General features: G+C 41.7%; 1 protein-coding gene across 1 annotated transcript in view; it reads right to left on the reverse strand.

Moving 5' to 3' along the window:
- LOC115519922 (SPHK1 interactor, AKAP domain containing) overlaps positions 1 to 19,874 on the reverse strand; it is a 122,174-nt gene that overhangs the window by 98,817 nt on the left and 3,483 nt on the right. The window contains 1 exon segment of the mRNA XM_032594125.1: positions 18,109 to 18,213. Within this exon segment, the coding sequence (XP_032450016.1) occupies positions 18,109 to 18,213 (105 nt within the window).

Below are 19,874 nucleotides of genomic sequence, written 5' to 3' on the forward strand. Positions count from 1 at the left end.
TTTAAGAGGCCATATATGTAATGTGCTTAAAACAGTACTTGGCCCATAGCAAATTCCCAATAAACATTAGCTATAATAAAACACATTTTCTCTTTTCCTCGGCTTAGAGGGGTCAATAATTTGCCTAGCTAGAGAACTAGGATTTGAGCCAGGCTCTCTGACCCCAAAGTCCTCATTAGTCAGTGCTCTACTGCAAGTTGGTAAAATTACGTACTTTCTTGTTCTTATTCTACTGAATCCTGGTCTATACATTTATTCACCTCTCTTTCAGTGACCTCATCTGGGTGGTAAGGAGGTTCAAATCTCACTTCTGAGCCCCCTGTCTGTGTGGTCAAATCACCCACTAGCTCCCAGACTCAGTTTTTGTAAACAATTAACTCATGCGATCTGAAGGCCTCTTCTGTATTGAACAGCATGTAACTCTTCTCTCCTCCTCCTGTTTTCCCTCTCCCTGCCTCCTTCTCCCCCAATATATGAAGAGCCAAATAAACAGAATAAAAATTCAGCCTCCAATAAACCACTTAGCATCATAGGTTAGGCAATTTTAACCTGTGAAGAGCTAGGTTTGGGTTTAATGGTTTAGTCAAACCATGAGAGACAGAGGTATGCCAGAAGGAAAAATACATACTTGAAAATGGAATAATTTTGAAGCTTTATGAATATAATCTCCCTGCTGAGAGAGTCACTTGTTGAGGGGGGAAAGAGAAAAACTCATCAGGTTCCTCCATGGCTCATTTATTTAATCTGCTATTTTTAGTTGCCGATTTACTTATTTCAGAAGAAGATCTACTAATGAATGTGTTGTGTGTTCACAACCTTGAAATAATAATGGCACGTTTTCTCTTAAAATTGCCTGAGTGTCCTCAACAATGAAGAATGATCCTTCTGCATTATTTTTACACTTATTTCTTTATATATAGAGAGATCCAAGTTACAGAAACTGAGTTTTGATATGGAAGGAGGAGGGAGAAATAAACTCTTAGTAATCTACACTGGCTACCCAATGCCTTCAGTTATTTATTTATTTATTTATTTATTTATTTATTTATTATATTATTTATTATTTTTTCCAAAAGTAATTTAGATTGGAGAAAGCAGTAGCTTATGGTTGGTTAGTCCCAGAGGTCTAGACATAGAACTGGAATTGTGTGCCATCTTACTGAGCAAACTTGGACAAGCCGTCTAACTGCTGTGGGACTGAGTTTCATCTATTATGTGAGGACAACTAGAGCCCCTCCTGAAGGTCATTCCAAGGTTCAAATAAGAAAATGTTTGTTGAGGGCTAATCTCTTCACAGAGTTGGCAACTGATACATCACAGTTATTGTTAAAAGAATGCAGTACAATTTAATTTTTTTAATGTTTATTCATTATTGAGAGACAGAAAGTGGTGGGTGGTGAGCAGAAAGAGAAGGAGATACAGAATCTGAAGCAGACTCCAGGCTCTGAGCTGTCAGCACAGAGCCCGACGTGGGGTTTGAACCCACGAACTGTGAGACCATGACCTGAGCCGAAGTTGGATGCTTAACCCGACTGAGCCACTCAAATGCCCCAAGTACGAATTAGACAATGTTTTCTATTGGAACATTTTTTCTGGATCTTTGCATATTTGCCAATTTTTCGTTAGTCATTCTATATGATACATCATTCTTGTTTCCCTCCTAGGTCTCTAATCTCTTTCTATTAACATTCGGCCAGCAAAGGTTCATTGAACTCTTTAGATGGTTGACGCTTGGAATATCATAATGAGCAAAAATGGTCTGTGCCCTTTTGGAAATTAAACTATAATAGGGGAGGATAAGCATTCACGGGACTGTGATAAAGAAAGTGGGCGCTTTGATCAATGGCGATCCAGAGCAGGTATCACCCTGGAGGAGTGGGAGCTTCTATCTGGGGAAGGCCTGGCAGGAGACTGTGCACCTGACCAGAGTTTGAAAGATACTTCTGAGCGGTCTGGGGATGCTGGGGGAGGTGTGAGGGGGTGGGGAAGAAAGGTCTCTTTTTCTGAATAACTTTTCCTCCTCTGATAACCTCACTTGGAATAGTCCCTCTAGTTCTGACCTCAGGGTGTTGCTCTTTCCTCCTTCTTCAGTCATTTTCCTCGGAGAGCTCACTAACTCTTGGGGCATTAATTACCACCCAGAGGGATGGCACAATGGTCCACAGCTTAAGCTTTGACCTTTCTCTGGAGCTTGGCTTCTCACTTTTCTGTTAGTTATTATTCTTAGATCTCCTGCTGTCACCATAAAACTCTTGGTGTCTAAACCCAAACCCCCGTCTTTCCCAATTCCAGTCCCTACAAGAAACCTGACTCCCTAACTCTCCTGTTTGCAGTTGATGGCAGAACAACTCTCCTAGCTGCCCTGGCTTGGAACATCTATGCCATCTGGCATTTACTTCTTTGTCTGTTTCTTGTCTCATGTTCTGCTAATCATTTTTTCTTTAATTCTCTTCACATGTGATTGCATACCATGGACTAATCTAGTCTCTGAGTAATCCAATAGTGAATTACCCAGAATTGACCTCCATATTTATGGAACTTAAAATATGGCATGGGAGCCAAATAGTAAATAATGGAGCACTGAAATACACATTAGTTACAAGTTGTGGTGGGTAGTATGGAGAAATTCAACATGGCGAATTGACAGAGCGTAAAGGGGGGTGGGGATGATACTTGAGAAGGGCAGGTAGGGGAGGCTGGGGTCCTAACAATTCATGTTGTAATTGTCTGCTTCTTCTATCCCCCTCACTCCCTCACCCTCTGCTTCTCAAATCTACCCAGATCACTGAAACCACAACGAAGGATAAGAATGTAAGCTTTCGAGACAGACCTGGTTGCAGTTTCCACTCTTTACACCAGTGTACTGTGCGGCCCAAGGCAAGTCACTTATCCTCATTGAGACTCAGTTTTGCCATCCACAGGATGAAGTAAACGTTGCCACTCACAATGAGGGATTTTTAATAGACATTAGGAATAGTAAATGTGCCCAGCATCTGGTTATTTGAGGTGTTCACAAAAGGTTTCCGTCAGTAAATTGCTGATGTTACGTGATTCTATTCCAAGACCTTAAACCTCAATTGATTAATTGAGCCAGGATATATTAGCGTTTTACCATCTATCAGACCTATCAGACACTGGGCTAAGCCCTGAGACATAGTAAAGAAGGAAACTATTTGCTGACAGCGAGCCCAAAATTTATGGGCTTGTTGCCAAACTATGGCCTAGCATCCAAGACAGAACGTAACTCAGCTCCTACCTGTTAATCATTTCAGGAATCATTTCATGCAGCTCCAATGTTTAAGATACTCGTTTACTAAAGAGCACAGTCTTGATGATGCACACGGTTTCCCTCATATCTTTTCATCTGCCCCTTGAATTTTTTTTAACAATGTTCTTTCCCGACCGTCAAGAACTAATTGAATCCAGGCTCCATTAAGAACTAATTGCATCCAGGCTCCCCTTCCCATAGCAAGTATTTCTCTCTTCTGGTGAAATCTCTATAATGAAAGCAATTTCCTATCCCAGAGTTTGGAATGTGCGTGCGTGTCTTTTCCTTCCTTCTATGATACGGGCGTAGGAGTATCTTATTCAATTTATCTTCCACACGTATCTCTTGACATACAGTTGGTCCTGCGCACCTGTTTGTTTTTTGGCACCAAATTTTTTTTGGTATTTGGTGTAATAGAGATTTATACTTTTCTTTTCCAATGACTGTGTTTCAGAAAGATTACTTGTGAGTGATTTATTCAATAGGAAGAAAATTTAAAAGTTGTATCTAGGCACGTAATTGATATTTATATTTCTGCAAGGCTTTATTTCTCTCAAGGTTTTATGCAAAGGTAATGAAGAATTTTTAATTTCTTTAATGTTTATTTATTTTGAGAGAGAGAGAGTGGGCAGGGGAATTGCAGAGAGAGACAGAGACACAGAATCCGAAGAAGGCTCCAGGTTCTGTGCTGGCAGCACAGAGCCCAACGCAGGGCTCAAACTCACGAGCCATGAGATCATGACCTGAGCCGAAGTCGGACACTCAACCCACTGAGCCACCCAGGTGCCCCCGGAAGGTAACAAAGAATTATAAATTTGAGCAAGATCTGCATTTTGTAGTCCTATACTATCAAAATATTATCAATTTCATTTTCTGGTCATTTTAAGTGTAAAAGATGTAAAGCAGCACCAAAACCTTTTAAGGAGGAAATTTTTACACGCAAAATGCTGTATTTGCCTAATGCATGAGTGGTGACTTAATGATGGAAGGCTCCTTAAAATTAACTGAATAATGTCAACATAAAAAAAGACTCATCTTTCTTCAAAACACAGATTTATCAATGCCTCCAAACAAGTAGACTCAGAGAATTTAAGAGTGCTGGAATAGTAGGACATCAATGCTTTCAGCTGTCTGCAGGCTGGACAGCGCCTGGGGTGGACATTCCGGGCCCAGCACCCCTGGCCCTCTGCTTACTCAAGGGTTTCAAACAAATACCATTTTTTTTCAACGTTTATTTATTTTTGCGACAGAGAGAGACAGAGCATGAACGGGGGAGGGGCAGAGAGAGAGGGAGACACAGAATCGGAAAACAGGCTCCAGGCTCTGAGCCATCAGCCCAGAGCCCGACGCGGGGCTCGAAACTCACGGACCGCGAGATCGTGACCTGGCTGAAGTCGGACGCTTAACCGACTGCGCCACCCAGGCGCCCCCAAATACCATTTTTAAAATAGCATGTCACAGTATGAAAAACACTGTCCAAAGAAATCATTCTTTCAAATGTGACATACAGTTTTCATGAAAGAAAGAAAAAGCAAGACCTATAAAATAAAGGGAGCAAGGGAAGCCCATTGGAAGAGCCATGGGCATCATGTAGAGAAGAATCTCCAGGCTCCCACTGCTGTTCTAGACTCTCTCTAAGAAACCTAATTAATGTTTCTTGCACAAGAAGACTTTAATGTGAGTAGGTCAATCAGATTTGCACAGTAAGTGAGAGATGGCAAACAGCTGATTAGGCTGAAGGTAGCTACTCAGAGATGCTGTCACCTATGTGCTCCGCAGTATAATCAATGGCATCTCTACTGCAGATAACATTTTCTTCATAGAGATATCACGGTCCTATAAGATTCACCCTTTGGGGGGCGCCTGGGTGGCTCAGTCGGTTATGTGTCCGACTGTGCCTCAGGTCATGGTCCTCTGGCTTGTGAGTTTGAGCCCCGTATCAGGCTCTGTGCTGTGAGCTCAGAGCCTGGAACTTGCTCCAGATTCTGTGTCTCCCTCTCTCTCTGCCCCTCCCCTGCTTGCACTCTGTCTCTGTCTCTCTCTCTCAAACAAATAAACATTACAAAATTTTTTAAAAAATAAAAATAAAAAAGGATTCACCCTTTTTTGTGTGTAAAGTTCTCTGAGTTTTAAAAAACACACATAACTGTGTAACCACCATCCCAATCAAGACGTAGAACAACTGTTCAACTCCTTCACTCTCCCCAAATTCCCTTTTGCTCAAACCTTTTAGTCAAATGCCTCCTAAGTCCTGGCCCCTGGCAGCCACTGATGTGATTTCTATCCCTAAAATGTTGCCTTTTCTAGAATGTCATGTATGTGGAATCATTTAGCATGTAGCCTTTTGTGACCCATTCCTTTCACTTGGCATATTTAATGTGTTGGGATTCATCCATGTTGTTGTGTGTCAGCACTTCTTTTATTATGGAGTGGTGTTCCATTGTATGGATGCGTGCAGATTTCTATTCGTTTTTAAATTTTTTTTTAATTTTTTTTTTCACGTTTATTTATTCTTGGGACAGAGAGAGACAGAGCATGAATGGGGGAGGGGCAGAGAGAGAGGGAGACACAGAACGGAAACAGGCTCCAGGCTCTGAGCCATCAGCCCAGAGCCGACGCGGGGCTCGAACTCACGCACCGCGAGATCGTGACCTGGCTGAAGTCGGACGCTTAACCGACTGCGCCACCCAGGCGCCCCTTTAAAATTTTTTTTTTTTTTTAATTTTTTTTTTTTTTAATGTTTATTTATTTTTGGGACAGAGAGAGACAGAGCATGACGGGGGAGGGGCAGAGGAGAGAGGGAGACACAGAATCGGAAACAGGCTCCAGGCTCCGAGCCATCAGCCCAGAGCCCGAGCGGGGCTCGAACTCACGCACCGCGAGATCGTGACCTGGCTGAAGTTGGACGTTTAAACCGACTGCGCCACCCAGGCGCCCTCCTTAAATTTTTTTTTAATGTTTGTTTACTTTGAGAGAGAGGGAGAGACAGAGGTGCGAGTGGGGGAGGGGCAGAGAGAGAGGGAGACACAGAATCGGAAGCAGGCTCCAGGCTCTGAGCTGTCAGCACGGAGCTCAACACGGGGCTTGAACTCACGAACCGTGAGATCATGACCTGAGCCATAGTCGGATGCTTAACAACTGAGCCCCCCAGGCGCCCCACATTCAGATTAAAAACACACACACACACACACACACACATTTACCCACTGAAGAACATTTGGGTGGTTCTAGTTTTTGGTAAATACAAATAGGGCTGCTACAAACATAGGCCTACTGGTTTGTCACACTTTAAGGTTTTCTTTTGCTTGGGAGAGATGGATAGGTGGTGTGGTCGCTTTGTAAGAAACTGATAAAACTGGTTTCCACAGTGGATTTGCCACTTTCCATTCCCACCAGCAAGGTATGAGAGTCCGTGTTGCCCCCGTATCCTGATCAGTACCCGGTGTTGTGTCAGATTCGCCTCAAACTCATTTTGGACCTTCTACTAGGTCATAGTGGTATTTTGTTGTGGCTTATCTTCCCTTTAATTTGGTAAAGATATGGGGTATTTGGTCCTTTTAAGATTCTTCTAAATGAAACTCTTCACTTGGATTCTACGCTGGTGAAGACCTTATTCCTAAAACCGTAAAGCATGAATTGGACTATACCGGATGCTAACTCCGATTGCCGTCTCAAAGAGGAGGACAATGCCATCCACAGCAAATGTCCATTCGCTCACTCATTCATTCAGCAACTACTTGTTGAACACCTGCTGGCTTGGAGGTATTTTTTTTTTTTCAGCTTGTTTTGTAATTTAAATATAATTTGTTCCTCACAAGATGCTTTTATCCCATGGGAAAGGCAATTAGAAGTATATAGACATGGGGAGTTCAGGAGGTGATGACATAATACATATTTGTTAAGCTCCCCTGGGGTATGGGCGTAGATCCTTCAACATTTACATCTCTCCATCTCTCTCTGTTCGCTATTTACGTGAAGGGTATAGTACAGTGACCTGAAATGTGACATTATATTAGTATTTGTCTCTCTCTGTCTGATTTAGTCACTTAGCATCATACTCTCATGGAGGTCCGTCCATGTTGTGAATGGCAAGATTTCATCCTTTTCTACAGCTAAGGAGTATTCCAGTGTGTATATACACAGCATCTTCTTTACCCCATCCGTCCATCCGCTGATGGACACTTACGTTGTTTCCATATCTTGGCTGTTGTAAATAATGCTGCAAAGAACACAGAAGGAGAACACTTGCTGTTTTCACTAGGAGTTGCTTAACTAACCGGGCATTCGGTGGTGAACGAGACAAGAATAAAGACAAAACAGACACAGTCTTGTTCTCATTCTGTTGGGGAAGGGCAGACTGTAATCAAATAAATTTTATAGACAGAGAAAGAAATGCAGGGACACAATGAAAACTACTGTGAGGATAAATAAAGCCAGAGAAAGGGATCAAGAAGTAAGGGACGCTAGTTTGGAAAGTATTTTCTTGGCAGGCCCCTCTGAGGGTGACAGTGGGCCGAGATCTGAGTGAAATGAGGCGCCAGCCACATGTCCTTCTGGGGGAAGAGAATCCAGGCAGAGAACATCGGCAAAAACAAAGGCTCAAGGCAGGAGTTTGCTCGTTGTACTCAAAGAACAGCAGAGAGACCATAACGGCCGTGCAGAGCAAGTAGCGAGAAAAGTGAAGAGAAAGAAACGTTTTGCTTTTTCACTGACAAGAAATCCAGTGCTGAGCTTGGCCACACATTCTGTAATGTCTTGAAGCACTCTAAGATTCCACAGAAGTGTTTCATTATATTTTTGGAATGTTTAGTCACTGGCTTAGGAGCGTTTAACACTCACACACACACACACACACACACACACACACACGATCAGAAAATTTTGTGTAATTTTACACATGTAATTTCATGTTATTTAATCTGTGCTTTAGCACACTTTCTGAGAATTCTGTAATTTTTTGTTTTCCACTCTGAGAAATAATGCCTTTCCATTATTTCACAGGGAAACCATAATGTTATTTCAAGCACACTGAAATCCCAGGAAGAAACAATATACAGACTGGACGTAAAGCTTCTGTGAAAGAAACAAAAATACTAGCATAAAAAACTCAGTTGGGTCAGTCTTCCGTTACTGAAGGTTTAATTAAATGATACGATAATATTTTCCTTTTAAACGATGATTCTAGTGGCTGGCTGCCTGAGTTCATGTCTGTTTAGTGTCCTATGACAAAACAAGAAAATGTTTCCACAGGATGTTTTCTTGTTCGTTGGACACATTTTGTAATATGATTACTGTTTGGTTAGGTTGTGACGCATTCTTGCATGGATTCCACTGACACCTGTTACAACTCGGAAGTCTCGTAATTGATTATGTGAAAGAAAATCCAAAGTGAAGTAAACATTGCTAATGGTGTCATTTCAAAGTAGGGTGGGGAGGGACACTGAGGAAGTAGGCCGATGCCCACCTCCTGTTTCATTCTGGGAACACCGTGAACATCCAACTTCTGTCAATCGCAACTGTTCGACGTCCTGAAATACAGCATTCTACTTTGGACCTGAAATAGAGATAATGAAACACCTGCTGGCTACATGGCCAATCCTGCCTCAGTTTGTGCTTTGTCAGCACCAATCATAATTCCTTCAAAACGAGTTATGCAATCTGGTGCCTTTTGTCTTAATAAGCCCGTACACCCCTCTTGCAATTCAGAGTGCTCTCTTAATTTCAGTCCACTCTGTGTCTAAGGTCCCAAATAAATGCTTCCTGGTTGCTTGACAGCCTCTTCTTCTTGGTCCACATTTATTTTGAAAGTATCGGAAAATAAGGGAGCTTTTTAACGTCCGGGAACAAAACAATCCTCCATTACAGAGGAGGAAAGTGCCTAGAAAGAACCAGATCAGAGGCCTAGTTGGTTGGGAAGGCTGGGAAGAAAATGGTAAGCAAGGGATCTGCAACTCGTTCTCTGTCTTACGGTGGAGGGGGCGGGAGGGATTACCTCCAGATAAGAAAGAAGGCAACGTGTCATAAATATACTAAGGACTGGCCTCCAGATACACTGTGTTTTCATAGTAGGACGGTCCTTACCTATGTAAGGCTTTAGCAATGGGTACCTGGCCTAACTAAACTTGCTTCTGATAAATAAACATGGAATATACTGATTTATGGAACATCCGTCTCTGATAAGTGTCACGCATGGATGAAACTATCTGAGTATAAAATGGAGATTTTTCTTGAACAAAAAGGCTCTCTTATCTGAAATTCGTGTCCCCGCGTGTGGAATTTAGAGACCCTGTGTATTGACCCTTGGCCACAGTGCATCCTAATGCGGCAAGAAACAAAACGACACAGAGCCTCAGGAACAGTTTCGGACATCTTCCTGCTTTTCTTGGGCCACACAATACTTGTATCCTGGAAACCACACCGTATCTCAATGAAGTCACAGAATGGGATAAGAGCACAGAAGACAATTCGGAAATATCAAACCATTCTTGTTTCCTTTTGCCACATCACACAGATGTCAGCTGGCTGAAGAATGCTTTGAAAGTTGATCAGAGCTTTTTCTGCATGAAAGTGATAACCGAGTTTGAGTCTCAAGTATAAAACGCAAGAGTTACAGAAACAGATATACTCAGGAAATGCAAATATAGTATAATTTATGAATGGTCAGCAATGTTTTAAACCGAATAAAATGAGACATATAAATAGAGGACAGCTGATTGCTATTTAATTGCTATTTAGAAGCAGTATAATGCTGTAATGGTGATATGATCTGTGAGGGGAATATGATTTTTAATGTTAGGAGAAGCAAAATACAAGAAAACAAGTATGTCGGAAAATATAAGATACGCTTCAAGGTTTACCATTCATTTTGGATTATTTTGTGTAGGTTTGCAAAGCGTGGATCGTGCAAAATTTGCCATTAGTCAAAGAGACAGTGGATTCAGTGGCCATGTGTTCCTTGACAGTTGTTGCATGCCTTTGGCCTTTGGCAATTATAAGAAAGGGAAAACTGTCATTTCTTGACTCTTCTCCTATTTGAAAGAAGCTATTGGAAGCATCTACCTTTTAACATGTAAGCTGATGGCCATGTAATTTGCTAAGGGAGACACTCGCTTCTTGGATGCTCTCCCTCCTATAGAGTATGAGCCCTTATGTGCGTCTTTCAGGGTGGGTCTAACTCTCAAAAGGCCCTCCTAACTACAAACACCCAAATGGGGGGCTCCTTGTCAGGGATTCATGAACCAAAAGGCCTCCTCAGAGGGCTGTTGCAACTTTATCTGAGTCATATCCTTCCTTCCTGCTCTGACACCGCCAGAAGTGACAGTGGGCACTTCAATCAGAAGGGCAAACCTGATAAGATACAGGAAAGGTGGAAGCTGTTAGGGCCGATGGCGAATGCAGTATCTACTCCAGACTCCAAAATCAAGAGGATGGCTTAGATGGGAGACTGACAGGAAAGAGAGCAAGCCTTAAGGCTTGAGTGGTAGGCGGAAGGGTGACGGGTCTTTTAAACACCCAGACATAGAAAGGAAAAACATTTGAATGACGATTAGATATTTTTTTAAAACTTTAGATCCCTTGCATTTTTGTAGACAGATATTTAATACGTAATGTACAGGTTTGGGGGAAATTGCAAGGATCGGGAAAAAAAAAATCACTTCCCTGGTTCCCATCGCATAGCATCATCCCCAACTCCACAAAATGTTCTAAGCTATTTTAGGGTTTCAGAGTCCTACTTTTTGCTCGAAAAAAAGAGAGAAAAGAAAAGGCATTGCAAGATCCTTCCAGGAGTTCTTCACACATAGCAGAAAGGATGCTCAAGGAACCTAGCGGAAGAGGACAGAGAAAGACTAGCATGTTGGAATCGTAAGCACTGTGGGACCATTGCCGGAGGGCAGAGAGAGGTGGTGTGGAGTCCCGAATAGAAGTCTTCAAACATACTGATTTTGGAATGGGAAGCTGAATCCACCTTCAAACTGCAAAATAAGCCATAATTGATAGTTTTGAACAAAGTCTCCCACATAGGATTACTGAACTGACATTTTCCAATGACATGTTTTTGCTGAAGGCAGAGGAAATTAGTGCCACCAGGGCCCTCATTATCTGCATTCTGGCCTCAGTGCAACTATGGGCCTCGGAGATGTCAATGTACTCAGAAGTTTCCTTAGGTGTTTAGTGAAATGACTCCCCGAGGGAATTTTGGTGGCTGGCTCTGTAGATGGAACTGGCTGACTCTGAATGCATGGACGTCTTCTGCTACTTTGTCTCCAAGCTCTTCTTCCCAGTGACCTCAATGATATCACAGCTCACGGATGTTCCCGCTTAAACAGACAGCGTTCACCGGTTCTGTTTAACTCTCACGCCTGATCTCGATCTCCCCACGTGTCTCTCCTCCCACTGTCTGTGTGCAGGTTCCGCCTCTCCTCTCCCTGCCCCCCCACCCTGGGGCACGTCCCCTGTGCTCCTTCTGGTATCCTAGATTCCTGTCTCCCTTTGCTCTAAGGAATTCTTTCAGAACTATGAAATTCTAAAGCTTTCTTCAAATATCACTTTTAGTAGCACAATTCTGCGTTTATTTTCTTAAAAACCTCCTTATTTCTTCAATGCCTCTGATTACTCCTGCAGAATGGTGATAAACAGGACACCTAGGCCATGTGACAAAATTTAGACCATTCTGGTCTAAAGAGCTGGGTCTGGAGACCATTGCCAGGCTGCACGATGAGAAGAGAGTATTTATAAAGCTGTGAGTGCTGTATACTCCAGGGCAAAAAGCCTAGTATCTCCTTCTGCAGAAGGTGAGCACCACCCAATTATGCTGATTTTGTTTGGAATCTTATTTGCATATCTACATTTTTAAAGCCCTTCCTTCCTGTAAGAAATCAGCTTCTAGAAGCACAGCATATTATAGCTGTTCTTTGTCATGCACTTCCTGGAAATACTACTGGGGCTTTTGGCCCAGAGCAAGACAATCCTGACCAATAAAAGTGTCTTTGAGATACAGATCAGATTCTGAAAAAGCCTCCCAATTTGTAAGTCTGCGCCTGCACACATTAATTGAATTGCTTTCGTTAATTACATGTCATCAAACTGAGATGAGCTTAGATGAAAGTGTATTTTACAGAATAAGATGAAGTTGCCAGGGACATCCATTCCGCCAATTCTTCGGAGGTTTCTATGCTACTGTTGACAACAAATTAAAGTCAGCTTCAAGGAGGCCTGTCATGGCAAAGAATGCTCTTGAAGCTTCAAAGAGATGATCAGATATCCTATGAAGATCAAGCTCTACCTTGGGAACCTGAAATGTTTTCAGTCTGTAGCCTTGGGTTAGTCTAGGTTTAGTGTGGATTTAATTAACATGACATAAAAAGAGAAGGAACTTGGGGTGTCGATTTCTCCCCAACAATTCATGGATCCTATACAAGAGGCTTGATTCCACTACGGCCCAAGGAGCAAATCTTCAGTCTAGGAAGTGAAAGTGAGGATTGAAAATGTCCAGCTACTGCGGAAATGTGACATTGAGTGTAACGCTTTCAAAGTAGAAGAAAACCCAGCAGAAATTCAACGTAACAGGGGGACCATGGATACTACCTCAGGTTGGTTTTAAAATTCTATTTAAATAATTTTTTCCCTTGTGGAAAGATTGTTTATTTGGAATCAACTAATACAGATGGAGCGTCAACTTTGTGTGCCAAGAGCTTACACAAACCTTTTTGCAAATAAACGTTATACCAACCCCAGGACATCTGAGTCAGGGAAGTTATGTCACTGGCCTAAGATCACACAGTAAAAGGGAAATCTGGAATCTCAGATGTTTAGATTCTAAGTCCAGCTTTGTTACTTGGGATCCTACTTGCCTTCTAGAGAAAGCGGGTATTTATTTATTATAAAAACAACATAAAAGCGTTTCACTTAGTGTCTGCTAGATATAAAAGGATAACCTTTATAATCACTTAGCTCACTTAATGGAAATCCCTATGATTCAGTCTAACAATGATGGTTGTATTTGTCTTATAAGAAGGATTGGTCCTATGAGAACGGGGAACATCAGGCAAGATCTATCTGAGGTTAAGATTCAAGAGGTACTACAGAGGGCTCTATTATTCACTTTCCACCAGCTACTTTTTCCTCTCCCATTTTGTTCCTTCAATATTTTGAAATTCCATCCTTTTATTTATTTTTTTAAATATTCATTCTATTTTTGAGAGAGAGAGAGAGAGAGAGAGAGAGCGAGATGAGAGAGAGAGAGAGAGAACAAGCCAGGGAGGGGCATAGAGAGAGAAGGAGACACAGAATCTGAAGCAGGCTCCAGGCTCGGAGCTGTCGGCACAGAGCCTGACGTGGGGGCTTGAACTCATGAACCTGAGCGGAAGTTGGATGCTTAACTGACTGAGCCACCCAGGTGCCCCGAAATTCCATCATTTTCGATGCATTATTTTGGAGTATCACACACTGCATACATTAAAACTTTCCCAGCGTTTGGAGCTCAGTAAATTATGGTGACACAGAGGCTATCTCACATTCCAACTTGGATGGATCGGTAGTGTCTGCTTGGAGCTTCAAGATGGGTAGAATTCTGAAGTCAAGTCCAGGTTCAATAGGCTTGATTTCCAGGGCCAGTTAAAGGCGGGGGCAATCACACTGGTTTAGCTGTAGCAGTAGCTAAGTAAAACAGATTTATTTGTTACAACTATATTAACCTACACAATGACTAATACCTCGGTGAGAATTTATCTGATACCTTCCTAGTATTTAGAGGAAGGGGAAAGAAAGAGAAAGGATCATTCCGAAGCTCAAGCTGGGATAACCATGTAACTTATTGCCACACGGGGCACTTCTGAGAACAAAATGGGGTCCATTAATGCAAGGATAATACATGTAAACCATGACTGGGCGGTATGATCATCTTAGCTCTGGTGCAAGGCAATCCCTTAAGGATTTCCTCCTTCAAATAAATCCACCAAAGTCATTTTCTTTTCTGATGCTATGGCTTTTTCCACAGCTGTGGCCTCCAGTAACTGTATTTCCCCAACAGCAAAGAGGAATGACAGCATCTGCATGTGGGCAGGATCCTGCAACCCTTAGGGATTTCATGAGACACTCAGGAGAGAGACTCAGTCCTTTTGCAAGTTTTCAGAAGCTGATTATCCACTAATGCATTATCTTCTGGACCCTTGTTCCTGTCCTTCCACCAGTTAATTTAGCAATATGTCAGTTCTGATAAGAAGATCTGATGGGGAAGAAGATGAGGCTATCCCATAAAATCAGTTTGGGGAATTACCAACAGATTTCAATGATCCATGGTATTCTTATTGAAGGTTGATTGACTGAACAGTGGTGATTCAGCTGGACAGCCTTGCTATTTCTATGATAAAGCTCTGCTTGTATTTTCTGTCTCTTTGAACATACATTATATGTGCATTATAGTCTCACTTACCTAGACCCATTGCCTGTGATTAACAAGCTTTTTTCCCCCAGATTGATCAATGATCACTTAAATCGGTTGCAGTGATATACAATAAAGGCATGAAATCATTCAATATTCAATGTCTTTTTACTGAGGGCCTACATGCTAGACGTAAAAAGAAAACAACAGTGAGCTACTCTTTGAGGGGGAAGTGGAAGGACTAGAGCCTACAAGGCATATACCATGTGGCATATTCACGACTACTTAAACTGCCTTTAAATGCAATTATTGTGTAAATGGAAGAGAGTATTTAAAATGAAAGGAATGGACCACAACATTAGAAAATATATTCCAGGACGCAAAGGGGTTGACTTCTCCTGCATTCATTTGTAGCAACCCTTCCTAAATAAATTTGCTTGGCTCTTCTCTGCGCTCATTCAAATCTCAGCCGTATTTCAAAGTCTAAACTAAGATCTGATTCGCTTTCTGGAGGTTATGGTCTGCTGCAGGTCAAAGGTCTCTCTCTGCTTTTTGCTATAAACTGTGTAGACATCCTACATAATTATTTAACTGGTGAATTACTTAGTTTGATTTTTTCAACTGAGAAACCGATACTGTCTCCCACACTAGACCCTGACTATATATCTATTCTTGTATCTCTCCCTAAGATCTAACGGAATTTGGAATGTATTTACATTGGACCATATGAAATTGCCTATAATTGATCATTTTTCATCTGTAATAAAGGAAATTTCGTACGGTTTCAACTTACTAATAGTTCTAGAAGTGGTGGTGGTGTGAGTAGGATTATATTTAAAACTTTAAATTCTTGGGGCGCTTGGGTGGCTCAGTCGGTTAAGCATCCAACTCTCGATTTTGGCTCAGGTCATGATCTCACAGGTGTGAGATCGAGCCTTGTGTCAGGCTTTGTGCTGACAGTGTGGAGCCTGCTTGGGATTCTTTCTCTCTGTCTCCCCACTGCTTGCACCCTCTTTCCCTCTCAAAAATAAACATTAAAAAATTTTTTAAATTCTATTTGTATATATACATACATATTATATGTATACATATAAACATATAATAAATGATTGAGTTTGGGTTTTAATTTCTTGAACAGATATTCAGCCCCAAAACGCTCTATTTAGTACCTTCCAGACACGATTTATAAAAATGAATACGACCGCCTCTATCTCCAGAAAACAAACGTAGCTGACATAATAGATCACAAGGTACCAACTCTCTCAGCATGGTCATGTATATATAAAATTTTTTTCTGGCATCACATACTTACTGAAAAATTTCCTGTAGGATAATATTACTCATAAACACTCTTTATTTTGAGTGCTTACCATATGCCAGACACCATTCTAAACATTTCATGTCTATTAATTCACTTGTGCTCAGCTGTCACCTTCTTTTTTCTGATGAGCAAATTGAGGCATGAAGAGGTCAGGTAATTTGCTCACGATAACACAACTAGTAATGACTGAACTGGGTGTCAAATTCAGGCAGTCTTCTTCAATCCTTAATTTAAATACCATGTGGGCTCTAATCAATAGAAATAGAGTTATTTAAGCATGAGAATAGGGGCGCCTGGGTGGGCTTGGTCGGTTTAAGCGTCCGACTTCGGCTCAGGTCATGATCTCACGGTCCGTGAGTTCGAGCCCCGCGTCAGGCTCTGTGCTGACAGCTCAGAGCCTGGAGCCTGTTTCAGATTCTGTGTCTCCCTCTCTCTCTGCCCCTCCCCTGTTCATTGCTCTGTCTCTCTCTCAAAAATAATAACGTTAAAAAAATTAAAAAAAATGAGAATAAATGAAAAATGATTTAGCCTTGTGAAATGTATAGCATCTGGTGAAGATTATAATTTGGAGTTACAGAGTTGAATAGAACATACCCAGGGCTTGAAGACCTCTCTTAGAAGAAACTCAAAATCATTTTGAATTATAGTGTCTCAGTTTTCTGCATTAAAATGGAAATTTATAGCACTGACTCTTCTATGAGAATTGTAGGAGAAAGAATAATAGATCATATAACACATGGTAATTAGAGCCTTGAACTAATGAGACAAGTTTATTTTATATCTGGTTATGAATGTATGCGTGAAAATACTTTTGTAAAATTATGTTTAATGCTACTTTTCTATCATCAACTTATGTTCTCTAACACAGATATGTGTCATTTTCTTTGTTACTTAGAACAATACAAACACCACACAAGCAGAGAATAAATAAGGCTGCTTAACTGGGTATAGTAATCAATAAATTAATATACATATATGCATACATAATGTAGAGTATATGTGCATAAATAATATATATCTATACAATATGTTTAGTAATAGAATTTGTCTTGAATTATTCCTATAAGTATTTTTTACAATTTAACTTTTTTTTTGAGAGAGAGAGACAGAATGAGCAATGGCGGGGCAGAGAGAGAGGGACAGAGAGAATCTTAAGCAGGCTCCACTACCAGCACTGACCCTGATGTGGGGCTTGATCTCAGCCCCTGAGATCATGACCTGAGCTGAAATCAAGAGTCAGACACAAATGACTGAGCCACCAGATGCCCCAATAATTTAAGTTTTTAAAAAACAATTAATGTGGGGCGCCTGGGTGGCGCAGTCGGTTAAGCGTCCGACTTCAGCCAGGTCACGATCTTGCGGTCCGGGAGTTCGAGCCCCGCGTCAGGCTCTGGCTGATGGCTCAGAGCCTGGAGCCTGTTTCCGATTCTGTGTCTCCCTCTCTCTCTGCCCCTCCCCCGTTCATGCTCTGTCTCTCTCTGTCTTAAAATAAATAAACGTTGGAAAAAAAAATTAAAAAAAAAAAAACAAAACAATTAATGAAATAATCCAGTGTGACACCCTCTAAGTCTGGATGAGAAGAAACACATACATTCTCCTTTGGGAATTCTGCATCACATAGTGACAAAAGCTTTAGGTGGGAAATTGGGCATTTCCAAACTTAAGTTTCCAGGCCTTAAGTTGGATTGGCTGGAAAAAGAAGTAGATGAATTATGTTATTCAAATGACAACTTTCAGCAAATGCACTTAAAGCGAGATTTGTTTATGAGTTCTGGAGTCTGTATTCCAGGAAATGCATTTCTGTTTCTCCTCATAACATAAGCCAAGCACAACCCTTCTCTTTGAGAAAATAGCAGCCAGGAATGCTTCTCAGATACAGACTTAGGTGCTCCATATAATAGGTGGGGCACTGCAGGCTTAGAATTTTCGAGTCGTACTTTCTGAACTGTTTGAGTTTCTGGTCTTCTTCACCCATTACATTTTTAGCAGCATTAGAGGTTATCCGGGCAAGCAAACTGTGGGCCATTCCGTTGCTCGTTTTTGCTGTTTTGCTCTGCTTTAGAAGAAGTACCTGGAGAGTCAAACTACACTAGCGTTCAAGTTCAATCCGGGAGACAGAGCCGCGCTAGGCAAGGTTACCTTCTTACACGCTGTGATGGAGCTCCCCAGGCCGCCTCGCCAGCCGCCGCTGGTGCTGCCTGCTGTGGTGCGCAGACCTCGTACATCAGTGGGGACTCCAAGTTGCTGTTGTGCCCCAAAAACACAAAGAGAACACATTCCAGTGAGTCTCCTCCATACTCAGAACAGAAGACACACAACGTGGTTTAACAAAAATCATCTTCGGGCGGCGCTCAGCACTGCCAATCCTGCTGACCCCGACACTGCTTGCTGGCTTCCCTCCCGCAGTTGGAGCCGCTGCGAACTGTTCCCTTGGGAACAGGAACCTGCAATCCAGTGACTCCCAGCGCCCAGATGGACACAGTGCATCTGCCTGACTGCTAGCACCGTTAGTTTTTCTTGAGCAAGTAGTTTTAGACCCCAGATAACGCTTTTGAAATGCCACGTTATTTCTGCCCAGAATTCAAAGTTTATAATTTTAATCAGGAGGCAGGGCAGGACCATGCAAAGAATGTGGGCTTTAGAAAATGCACATCATGGGGCACCTGGGTGGCTCAGTCAGTGAAGCGTCCGACTTCAGCTCGGGTCATGATCTCACAGTCCGTGAGTTCGAGCCCCGCGTTGGGCTCTGTGCTGACAGCTCGGGGCCTGGAGCCTGCTTCGGATTCTGTGTCTCCGTCTCTCTCCGCCCCTCCCCTGTTCACACTTTCTCTTTCTCTCTTTCAAAAATAAATAAACATTAAAAAAAAAAAAAAGAAAATGCACCTCATCTCTTTGTATCTCTGGGGTTGGGGGCATTATCTTAACTTCTTTGCCTCCAAAGTTCTAGACCTTCTCTTCCTTCCCCTTATGTCTGGTTGAAATTATTACCAATCTTGGTTTTCATGATACTCTGGAAGATTTTGGATTCAACCTAATTTAAATACAAAAAGTCCTCTGGATCTTAAGCATTTCTAAAATATGAAAATTTGGGATTTATTATTTTTTATTTTTTTTCAACGTTTTTATTTATATTTGGGACAGAGAGAGACAGAGCATGAACGGGGGAGGGGCAGAGAGAGAGGGAGACACAGAATCGGAAACAGGCTCCAGGCTCTGAGCCATCAGCCCAGAGCCCGACGCGGGGCTCGAACTCACGGACCGCGAGATCGTGACCTGGCTGAAGTCGGACGCTTAACCGACTGCGCCACCCAGGCGCCCCTGAAAATTTGGGATTTAAAAAAATGTATGGATATCTGAAGTGTATGCATTTTATTTTTGTTGTCCTTGACCACATAGAATATGTACATTTCATCATAAACATTTTTTTTGGAATATGATCTAATAATTATTTATGCAATTATCAGGCCAACATTTAAAATTTTCTCTTAAAAGAAGCACCAAGTAGAAGATCAGTTAAACAATGCATTTCTAACCAATATATAATCCTCATGTTTTAAGTGCTAAATTAGTCAATTTTCATTACATTGCAATTAACATAAGTCAAAAATACATAAGTATAGTCTGTTAGCATTTCCACTAAATTACTATGAATGGCTTTTTTTTTTAATGACTGTTGATGATGTACACAATGGATCACAGGTTTAGGTAAACTTACACAGAATAATTCAAGTAAAATCTGTTTTATAGTTGCCATCTTGAGGACTAGAATGAATTTAATTTAAATGAAAGGATAGCACTCATATTATCTTTGCTTCACTGGGAAAAGGCAATGGAAGGAAGAAAGGAGTGTGGTACTAGGCTCTAGATCCTTAGGGACTCTGCTGCTTAGCATATCTGGGTCTCAC

The sequence above is a fragment of the Lynx canadensis genome, chromosome C1 (assembly GCF_007474595.2).
Source record: "Lynx canadensis isolate LIC74 chromosome C1, mLynCan4.pri.v2, whole genome shotgun sequence".
Classification (NCBI taxonomy): Eukaryota; Metazoa; Chordata; class Mammalia; order Carnivora; family Felidae; genus Lynx; species Lynx canadensis.